The 11,531-nt window shown below is 35.4% G+C and overlaps 1 protein-coding gene across 1 annotated transcript; it reads left to right on the forward strand.

The window, feature by feature from the left end:
• Nucleotides 1-5,784: 5,784 nt before the first annotated feature.
• Nucleotides 5,785-10,765, forward strand: LOC134300340 (bone morphogenetic protein receptor type-2-like). The gene is made up of 11 exons (XM_062985061.1): nt 5,785-5,815; nt 6,596-6,784; nt 7,334-7,489; nt 7,826-7,927; nt 8,540-8,616; nt 8,718-8,933; nt 9,509-9,623; nt 9,721-9,878; nt 9,978-10,134; nt 10,217-10,353; nt 10,549-10,765. Exons 1-11 carry the CDS (start codon nt 5,785-5,787, stop codon nt 10,639-10,641), a joined length of 1,431 nt encoding a protein of 476 aa, XP_062841131.1. The 3' UTR covers nt 10,642-10,765.
• The last annotated feature ends 766 nt before the right edge of the window (nt 10,766-11,531 follow it).

Consider the following 11,531-nt stretch of genomic DNA (forward strand, 5'->3'; position numbering starts at 1 on the left):
TTCAGTACTAAGAGGGGCACAGCTGTACCTCTCTGCTTGCAGTCATGATAACATCGTTCCCCAGGTACCCCAGGTATTAATTACATTACTTTTATGTGCACATTTCTAAACAAATGAAAACAGTAAAAATATTTGGTTTTGCACCATCATTTGTGAAAACTGAATTCACATTTCTTTCTTTGACATACACATGGAGTACAATAAAAATGTGAGAAAATTAATTACCTTTTGCATTTTCTAATTTCATATGTCATTGGTTAGCCAAAACTTATAGCTATGAGCTGTTATAAAACATAATGTGGTGTCTGTAGTGAATTTGTGTGGCGTGTCCTGTAGTTCCGCTCAGCAGTTCACAGAAACTGAAAGTTTTATGACTTTTTTATTGACTTTTTGCTGCCTGACAGTTTACATTTTACTGGAGCATGTGCCCCTGCTTCGAATTTTTTTAATTTTTTCTGTTTCAGCATCACCGTGTCTTTCCCAACAAGTATCAGAATTGTCCAGACCATGGCCCTCTCTGTGGTTCTTTATGAAAGTCAAAGCTGGACAATAAAAAAAAAAGAGATATGAATAAATGTCATAAAACATTTATATCTAATTCATTCCCATGAAATTCATGTAAATTTGACTTTTAATGTATTTATACAGGAACGATTATTTGGAGCCTAATTATCAGTTCTTAAAGCCAAATGTAAGAGTAAGTAAGTAAATAGTCTGACAAATGTGTTTGATTGTTTTATTTAATAACTAACTAGAGCTAAAACTCTGGTTTTTCAGTTCACCCAAAACATGTGTAACACCATTCCAGTGACAGAAAAAACTCAAGGGGACAAAAGACAATTTTCATGTTAAAACACCCACTGATTGTCAGGATGATTTTGTTCTAGAAACAGGAACTGAAGCATGACGTGTGTTTTATACTTAAGGGTATTTTATTTTCATGCCACTTTCCTGGTAATTAATAATTTGCCTCATGTGTAATTTATCCAATAGAATATATTGTAGTTATACATTACATATACAGCACAACTGCTTCAGAAGCTTTTTTATTATTTGTGTGAAAGGTTTCTGTGACAAATCAGCCGCTATTATCTAAAAAGTTGTTTCACACTGAATCATTTTACAATCACCTAACTGGTAAAATCAAATGTTAGAGTAAAACAGGTAAACAAAATCTGCCTCATTATCTACTAAACTAGCTAACATTATGCATATGGTGGCTAGCACAAACGCTAGCTAATGATTGGTTTTGGATAGATTGTATAAAGTTAATTTTAAAAAACGTTTATTTAATTAAGCTGAGCTTTAGAAATTAGTTTCAGTATGTTAACCAGCAGAGGTTACGGTTGTGATTTTAGTCCCAAGTGTTTACCAGGTCCTTGTTTTATTTACTTTATATTTCATTTAATTTCTTTTTTTTTATTTCATGTTTTACCACTGCTTTAGTCTGTTCAGGGCTGAGGTGAGTCCAGTTTCCTCAGAATCAGTGGGCGCAAAGCAGTAACACGTCAGGCAGGACCCCATTTATTGTGGGGCCTAGTGTAATTTTAAATATAATAAATATGTACGCATTAAATAAAAAAAAGGTTTTAGAGGTAAATGTATTTCACTTTTTTTACAAGCAGTGCAGTAAAACACATTAGATGAATAATTATCTTTATAAATCAAGCAAGAATGTTGAACAAATAATGATCATTTCTCTGTTGTAAACAAATGCTGTAACTGTGTAGAACATGTACATGTAGCACTAGATTACAGTTTGGCACACTAACTCATGCAGTGCAGATGACGCCAGATAATATTATCTATATAAAGCAAATTATATTTATACATGTGCTTCATTTACATTCCTGTCTTACCTTTGTGGTGGGTGGTGCTTATACTTGGGCCTCCTACCAGAGAAAGTTTTAGGGTGGGACACAGACTTTAGAAGTTCCCAGAACTCGTCAGACAGTTGTAGATCTCAGTACTGGAATTAATTCATTAAAGCTTTAAGTGTCCAGAAGTTCTTTTACCATCAGTGGTACAACAAACTTCCTCATCAACATAATCTCTCCTTTTTTAAACAGGAAAAAAATAACAAAACATTTAATTCAAAAAAATTACTTTGGCATATTTTATCATTAGATTTCCCCCCAAATATGTTACATTTAGTGAATAAACAGTAACTGTACATAAAAATAAAGACATTTGTTCCCTCAAGATTAGTGTATACTTAAATTTACTTCAAAAATGCTTAAATACAATAAGTAATTTATTAAATGTATTTCTAAAAACAATGTATTATTAGTAATTGCTGATTAAATTCTCAGTTTTAACATCAATTACTGTTTTCCTGGATTATAGCAATTAATCAGCAAAGCAACTTGTGTTGTGCAAATGCATTGCAGCCACTAGAGGACATCACTGACGTGCAAAAACTTGGGCAGGTGCAAACCCATTTTGATGTGTGCCTGGGGAGTCTGAAAAACTGATGAACTGAAATCTGGGTGCAGCCATAGTTTGCGGCAGTCATTGAGCCTGTGTTCAAAGCTAAAGTACTGGGTTCCTTTACTCAAACTCAGTGATTGCTGCTGGTGTCCCAGACTTTGGTGCGGTAACTGGACTTTTGCAAATTGCTCAGCTCAGGTGCCCCTGTTTAGTGAGACATTCCTCTTGAATATGACTATATAAGACTCTATGAACACATTCTGACTTGGTGTTCAATGTTAAAGCACTGTGCTATAATAAAAAATGACAGGTTAGAAAAATTCCACTAGTTTTATGTAGCAATTAAAGGGCATTTTTAAATCATAAACCATATTTTTATTTTTGACAACTAGCTCATAATCCTAAAATGTAATGTGTTGCTCTGATACTTATCACCCATATCATCAAAACAGCCATTGTGCCTATTTCTTTTGTTTCTTTTTGCTTTAAACCTATATTTGTTTTCTTATTTTTTAACATGTCTAAAAGTATTCCAAGAACATACAACATGACTTGTGGGAAATTTATGGTCAGGTGTTTTCACAGTTCTGTTTAAAGCAAATTCTTTGGATTAAGACAGTGATTCAAACATGTGAAGCACCACAGCTGCTCAATTACATGCTGTTGTAATCTGTACAAACTGGACATAATATTCCTTTTGGGAAGCTTCAGTACAGCAGAACAATAAGGTGTCTGTTAGGACAGGAGATTACTGATGATACTGCTGACATGCAAAGAGTTTCAACTATTGTTTGATTATTATCAGGTCAGTTGCCATCTCAAAGCAGTGCATTTTGAACTATCGTAGTTAAAGATGGCAGAGACGCTTTTATTAAATAGATTCGTGGTCCTTGTAATGTCTTTGAATATTTACTTAATTATTTATTTCAGGTTGTGCTTTCCTTAAACAATTCCAAAACTGTTTAGCAGGTTTGAGGTCAGGGGTCTGCACTGGCCACTGAAGTTCCTTGCTTTGTGCACCGAGGCACATTCATGCTGAAACATAAAATTGCCTTTCTCAGAACTGTTGACAATAAATTGGAAGCATATAATTTATTTTATATCACTGCTTGTATTCACATTAGTAACAGGTTAAAACACCTAAACTCAGTAATTAGGAGGGGAGTCCTGTTGCCATATTGTGAATTCTGATCCCAGCCCCTCTGCTTTTTACACCTACAATCTAAATGAGCAAATTTAGATAATACACCAAAATGTATGTTTTTAAGGGCTCAGTACAGTGAAATTGTGCCACTACCTAGTAATCATTGATACTACTCAGTACTTTAACCTCTTTTTGAATGAAGTATGTAGAGTGTAAATCTATTCAATCACTGTATGTTTCATGTGTTTAGTAGTGAGGTTTAATGTTGTTTGAATAAAATAGTTCTTTAATGAAATGAGAAATAAAAAGAGACTGGAATTCTGTGGTGAAATAGGTTCTGACTTAGGTTTGAAGGCAGCACTCTTCATAACGAGGGATGTGTGTAACTACAGTAGAAGAACGTGCTGGCGTCTGCATGCCATTTATATGAGAGGTGTTGAATGATTCTGCAACTCTGACAACATTCCTTTGTCCCTGCATACATAAGAATGACTCTTGTGTCAAATCTTTTATGTACTTTACACATGCATGGGTGAATCTTTTATATTTATTTATTGTTTCCTTTTTTATATTTTTGTTTCAACAATATGCAAGTCATTGTGCTAGGTTCACTATTTCTTGTCGAGACAATAGAAGTAATGTATCATGCTGTTTCACGCTGCAAGTAAAAACTCTAGGTCTTGTTTTACAGCATAATTGTCATGAAACAAACTGGAGGGCATTTACATCACACCACTAATGATAGACTCATCATGTCATTAGCATATATGTCTACTTGTAGAGAGAGTTTTGATAGATTGTGCCTTTTTATATTTGGTATTTTTACAGTTACTGTTACTTCTACTTACTAAGTGTTTTAACTTTTTTGGTTAAAGCAAAAAGCTTAATGAGAGTTGAGCTTCTACACTGCAGTTTTCTGCCTTTCATTTAAAAATGAATGAATTACTTTGCATTGGTTGATGGGGTTTGCCATGAAGGTCGATCTAACAAATTAAACCAAATTAGCAGGTCACCTGGTATCTTGGCCATACTGGAAATATTTTGTTGTACATATACTGCACCCTACATACTCAGTGATTGGGTGGGGTTTGGTATGAGTAGTATGCATACTATGCTATTTGAAACACTATGAGCACTATTAAGTGCTGATCACTACCAGGAAGTCTAGTCTATGTTTGATTGGCTCTTATGACATTGCTCTTATGTCATTTTAATATTCCAGGTAAAGGTACAAACTGGAAACCCAAGCTTACACAAAAACAAAACAGATATGTTATGTGTCTTAAACCTGTAATAAGCTATGCTTTACAATCTTTGTCATATTTGACAGTTTGAGTCTAGTGCAGTGGTTCTCAGTCTGTGGAACCTAAAGCTCCCTCAGGTGGTAAAGCAGATGACTTGAGAATTTGCAGCATGCACAGTAATAAAAAATATGAATGTAATATTTTTTCTTTTAGTTGCTCCCTCACAGATGTAAGAAATAAAATAATTTAGAAAAAAGCTAATCTCGGGTCCAAGCTCATCTCAGATGTACAGAAATACATTGGAAATGTTTTCTGTGGTCAGACGAGCCCACATTTCAGCTTGTTTTAGGAATAAAATGGACATTGAGTTCTTCATGCCAAAAACAAAAAGGACGTATCACATTGTTATCAGCAAAAGGTGCAAAAACCAACATCTGCCATCTTCCAAACAAGCTGGGATAGGCGGAAAAGGAATTTCATTGTACTGTATACGTGTGTATGTATAAATGTGTGTAAATGTATATATGACAAATAAAGGCGTTCATTTTAATTCACTTCTATACACATCACCATAATACCTTTTAAAGTGGGGGGTTAAACTTTTCAGACTGTAAATGCAAGTGTAGATACAGACATCATTACCATTATTGTTTGTAATTCTAAATGAGTCTGTATATTTCTTTCAATTCACTGGCTTTAATACATTTATTTTCATGTGATGCACACAGGCCTGCTTGAATCCTTTTTCTCAGTTCTCGAAAGTACTGTTTATCATATTGTCCAGTGGGAGTGAAAGGAGCTTTCAAGGTCATCTCTGGAGCTGTTTCATTTGCAGAAAACACAAGACAGAAAGGTGTTTCTAAAACGCAGGGCAGATCTCTACAGATTTTTACCTTCCATGAATTGTTTACTGGAGATTAAATGAATTGTATGATATAAAGGTTTCCTGATCGGCTGTGAAACAGAATGCAACCGTCACTGATTGCTGCTTTTCTTGGTGAGTTTTGTTCAAATTAATTTTAGGTAATTACTGTGTATAGGGCATAGTGATTTAAAACTTCAAACAGAAACTCTGGTAAATTAATATTCATAAATAAAATATGTATATTGAATATACTAAGGAATATTAATAAAACATGCTTATATTATACTGAAGTCAGTTTACAATTACTTCACTTTAACCTTGTAGTATTTTTTGTTACTGTGATCTTAAAAACATTATGTGGAGAAAAGTTTGTAGACACCACACCATAGGCTTGATTCCAAATTAATGGACTTTCAAATGGTAATGGCTTGCCCTTTCAGCTATAACAGCCTTCATTTTTCAGTAAAGGCTTTTCATAGGATTTTGAAGTGTATCTGTGGGAATTAGTGCTCATTTAGTTATTTGGATTGTGTCATGCTGGAATGAAAAAGAACCCTTTCCAAAGTTGGAAGCATATTTCTATCATTTATTTTACACACCTTAATTAGTTAATAATTAGTTGTGTTTACATATTTTTGACCAAACTGTATATTGCACTTTTTTCCTTTTTTGCTTGTATGGTCTTACAGAGTTATTTTTCATGGATAACCAAAGGTACAACAGTGTAATATTCACTTTAAATTAATGTGAAGGTATACATATGAAAGTATACGTATCTGTTTTAGTGGCCTTAATTTATTGTATTTCTTTAATCTCTACACACACACACACACACACACACACACACACACATTAATTAACATTTCAGAAACAATTGCAATACCTGATAATAAAAACTATTCTTTACCCCAGCATCTGTAGGCTGGTTGTCACTACCGCTTTCTTCAGGGAGGAAATGTGCATTTTTGGCAAGCCCACAAAACACAGAGAAGGTCCAGAAAGCGGGGAACGTGAGTGGATTCAGTCAGCACTGTGTCCGAACAAACTGCTGTATGGGCTACTTCCGGCTGAAGCATGGGCGGCCTGAGCCTGACCTCTTAGGTAACGTAACAGCTTATTATGTACTAAAATTCATTAACTGTTTCTTTTTCCCACTGTTCTGTTTTCTTTTTAGTCAAGATTATAAAGAATAGAGAGTATTGTACAGGATTTCACATGTTACCTAGCACACTGCATTAGGGTGCATATAACTAGGAGTGGTTACATAGTAATGTGTTTCTTGTAGCTTCAAATTGGACAAGTTTGGTTTATTTTATTTATATTAAATGCTTTATCCTGGTCAGGAACATGGTGTGGCCGGTTTCATCATCAAACACAGGGTGCAAGGCCAGAATACCCTGGAGAGAGCATTGCAATGCTTTGGCAATCCATATTTGCAGAAGTTTCACAGTAAACTTTTCTATTATTTTTAACAAAATTAGATTCTAGACAAAGACAAAACGAGGTAACAGTTCTTAAATGATAATTTTGTTTCCATGTGATGTCAGACCCACCACGACTGGACAGGATTGAGCTATTAGTAAAAAGGAAACTTTCTGAGCATCACTCTTTCCTCTAATGTCTGATCTTTCTTTCTGTATGATATTTCAGGTTGTAGTATAATGAAGACCTTCTGCCCAGAAATGTCATGCCATGCATCGGTACAGTTCCAAAACCACATTGGATGTGTGTGCAGCTCAGACTTCTGTAATCTAAACATCACCTGGAATCATCAAACCAAGCAAGCTCAACATATTCACACCTCAGGTACATTATCACATCCAGATCTAAAAAAGGACAGGATCACTCGCAACTGGCATTTATCCCAAAGATGTTTAATTAATGTTGTTGAATTAATGTTGTGCATGTTGTAGCCCTGCAATGATTTTGCATCCTGTCCAGGGTGTAGTCCTGCTGCAACCCTAAAGAGGATGCAATGGTTGATGAAAAATAAGTGCATGAAAAAAAATTTCATTAATTATTAACAGCTATTAATAACAGAAATTGCTAACATTTTTCAGTGTTAAGTTTCTGGAAAACCACCAGGGTTGGAAAAGAAAATAACTTAGTTTTAAAGTCATAGTTTTGTCTTTGTCTGTGTAGATTTGCTGACTCTCAACATCTTTATTATCCCCGCTGCTGTGGTGTTTATAATATGTTCTGTTATATCTGCACTGAAGTGGAAAACTCTCCTTAAATACTGCAGTAAGTTTACCAGCTATAAAAAGAACTTTTACAATGAGACCTTTAATTTAAACCCTTTTAGGAAATAATGCATTGATATTTGGACTTGCATCTTGTTTTTAAGAGATGTTACCAGTTTTCTCAGCAGTTCAGCAGTTCTAAAAACAACTGTTGGATTCAGCTCTTTAATTTAACCTTTTTAAGATATCCTTTATTTGTCATATATACATATACAGATGTACAGTACAATGAAATTCTTTCTTCATATATCCCAGCTTGTTTGGAAGCTGGGGTCAGAGCGCAGGGTCAGCCATCGTATGGCGCCTCTGGAGCAGACAGGGTTAAGGGCCTTGCTCAAGGACCCAACAGTGGCTGCATAGCAGAGCCTGGATTTGGACCAATCTTATCTTGCGAGTGATAGCCCAAAACTCTACTCATTAGGTTACCACTGTCCCCAATCATTTAAAATCATTCTCTGCATGGGAATGTAAAATGCTTTAAATTATTATGCTGCATATCTTTAAGGGTGTCAAAAACAAGTAGAGTTTTTTTTGTTTGTTTTATTGAATGCAGACTCAAACGGCACTTTTTCTCACTCTTACTCACTGCTTTTGTTCTCCTCCACACTTGAAGGATCTGTAACAACTTCGTACACATGTGACGTCCCAAAGGAAACTGACATTGACCTGGAAAATGTGGAGTTGCTAAAGGTACAAGTAGCCGAGAAAATTAATTAATTTTGAGAAATAAATGACATCTTTGAGTTTTATGTTCTTGCTTTATGACATTGATTTATCTTTGTTCTTTATAGGTTGTAGCTTCGGGCCATTTTGCATGTGTGTGGCAGGGGTGTTTTAAAGAATTATCAGTGGCAGTAAAGGTGTTTCCTACAACAGTAAAAAAGGAGTTTACTAAAGAGAAAGATGTTTACATGCTGCCTCTTATGAAGCATCCTGGAATTGTACAGTTTCTTGCAGCAGGGAGATTGGGGGAAGAGTTTGTCCTGGTTCTGGAACTTGCAAGCCAAGTAAGTTGTGACCTATATTTTACAATATTATTACTCTTGTTACTTAGACACAATGTTTTCTGGTTAACAAGTCTAATGCAGGACTGGCTATTAAAGTTGACAGCAGGATAAGAATTACTGTGTGGAACATTCTTTCTTTTACGGTTATTTATCTTTCATTCATCATTTACTTGGGCATGATTTTCTTTTGATGATTTACATTTTAGCCCTCTGTTGATTCTATATAAACATCATCTACTGTGACATAATTTTAACCACTGCACAGCTCCAAGAGATCAGGTTTGATCCTGGCCTCTGGTTACTGCCTGTGTAAGATCTAATTTAAAAGAACCATAGATTTGAAGAAGAATAAATATGGAGACAGACAAAATATCTCAGAGCTCAGTTTAGTCCAACATAAATAATTAATGAACATATTAAACTACAGCTAAAATGCGTAGGTCAGGTTTTTTCCTTTTATAAAATTATGTTGGCACCTTCTTGTCATTAAAATTAAATAATAGACAAAAGTATTGTATGATTTATTGTTACAAAAGCCGGTTGTAAACTAAATCTTTATATTTGCTTTATTTTAGGGATCATTAAACACATTCTTGTCTAGAACTGTGTGTGACTGGGCATCTACTGTAAAACTGGCTCAGACTTTGTCACAAGGATTGGCTTATCTCCACACTGACCTGCACAACGATAGTAAGAACCTTTAAACTAAAGTAATTAATTTTTATATTTTATTTATCTGTGCTTCCCAAATTCATAATTTTAAGAATTGTTCTGTTTAATCCATCAGGACTTCATAAACCAGCAGTTGGTCATTGTGATTTGAGCAGCAGTAATGTTTTGGTGAAGGCTGATGGTTCTTGTGCTCTGTGTGACTTTGGTTACTCCACAGTGCTACAGTGCTTTAAAAAGTGTCAAGCATTACAAAGTAACACCAGCAAAGTAAAGGTGGTTCTTGGTGAAACATTTATATTCAAATAAATAAAATCCTTAAACAAGACTGAAGGTGATCTAAAACTGTAACTTTTTTCTCTTGGACATTGGCAGGGCAGAATTCCTATGGGTACTCTGCAGTACATGTCGCCAGAAATCTTGGAGGGCTGCGTCAATCTGAGCAGTGGACAATGTTTGTTGCAGGGAGATGTGTATTCCTTAGGACTACTGCTTTGGGAGATGTTCATGCGTTGTTCTGACCTCTGCAAAGGTATAAAATTAGCTTTTTAAAAGTTTTGAAGACTCTCCAACAAACTGTCATGAATTTGTTTCTTTGCATGTTTTTTTTAAAGATACTTCTGTCCCAGAACATACGCTGCCGTATGAAAAGGAGCTGGGACGCCTTCCATCCCTTGAAGCTCTTCTTGCTTTTGTGTCAGAAAACAGAGGGCGTCCATCTGTACCCCAGCAGTGGGATAAACTCTGCCAGGTACACAGACCTACTAAAGCTGCAGCTTCTTTAATTATGGTTTTCATTGTTTAGTATTGTTTAATATGAAATTCCTGATTGTGGCCTCAAATAAGTTTGCATTTATTTTTCCTGTTTTACTCTCATTCTGAAACAGGACAGCAGCGATTTCTTTCTATTTTCTTTCTTACTTCATTTTTTATTATGCATTTGCAGGGATTTTCTCTTCATGAACTCCTCGAAGATTGTTGGGATCATGATCCAGATGCGAGACTGACTGCACAATGTGCTGCTAATAGATTAGCTTAATTACCTTTTTATTTAGGGGCCAATGTATGTGTGTAAAGTCTGTTTTAGCTTAAGGGTACAGCATGCATGTAGCTGCAGAATTCTAAAGGAAATTAAATAGGTTGTTCTTTAATTATGCATTTATGTGTTTAAGTGTGTAACCTTTGTTCACATCGATTCAAACATTCAAAATGTCATTAAATGAAAATACATAAACAACTAATAGAAATCAAGTTTTTTTTTGTAACATAACATTAAAACAATCTGTTTAATATTGTTTAAGTAAGCACAGACCTGAGCCATGAGACATGGACTCCACAAGACCTTTGTCTCAGTTCTGTTCCAGAAACAGTGCAAACCCCTGCAGTGTTTTCACACAGAACTTAACAATGGTACAGTAATGTTGACCTGAACTCAGTCATTTGAAGGTGTGTCCACATACTTTTGGCTATATAGTCTAGGATATTATATTGTCTTCAAAAGCATTTCAAAGAATGCTACAGTTGCAATCATGTTTTTTTTGTTTATTAAGATTTTAACGTTATGTTTTACACTTTGGTTACATTCATGACAGAAACGGTAGTTACTCATTACACAAGGTTCATATCAAACACGGTCATGGACAATTTTGTATTTCCAATTCACCTCACTTGCACGTCTTTGGACTGTGGGAGGAAACCGGAGCACCCGGAGGAAACCCACGCGGACACGGGGAGAACATGCAAACTCCACACAGAAAGGACCCGGCCCGCCTCATCTGGGGACCGAACCCAGGACCTTCTTGCCGTGAGGCGACAGTGCTACACACTTAGCCACCGTGCCGCCCCAGTTGCAATCATGAATATTTAACCCCTCTCTCCTTAAAAGCTTTTATGGTGATGGGTGATGTGCAGAGAACTGAATAGAAATAC

The sequence above is a fragment of the Trichomycterus rosablanca genome, chromosome 22 (assembly GCF_030014385.1).
Source record: "Trichomycterus rosablanca isolate fTriRos1 chromosome 22, fTriRos1.hap1, whole genome shotgun sequence".
Lineage (NCBI taxonomy): Eukaryota > Metazoa > Chordata > Actinopteri > Siluriformes > Trichomycteridae > Trichomycterus > Trichomycterus rosablanca.

What these genes read in the sequence shown, in the direction of transcription:
- LOC134300340 (XM_062985061.1), top strand. Translation starts at nt 5,785, where the DNA reads ATGCAACCGTCACTGATTGCTGCTTTTCTTG. An exon ending in ACTGATTGCTGCTTTTCTTG is followed by an intron (nt 5,816 to 6,595) that starts GTGAGTTTTGTT and finishes TCTTTACCCCAG; the next exon opens with CATCTGTAGGCTGGTTGTCA. An exon ending in TTGTTCTGACCTCTGCAAAG is followed by an intron (nt 10,135 to 10,216) that starts GTATAAAATTAG and finishes TTTTTTTTAAAG; the next exon opens with ATACTTCTGTCCCAGAACAT.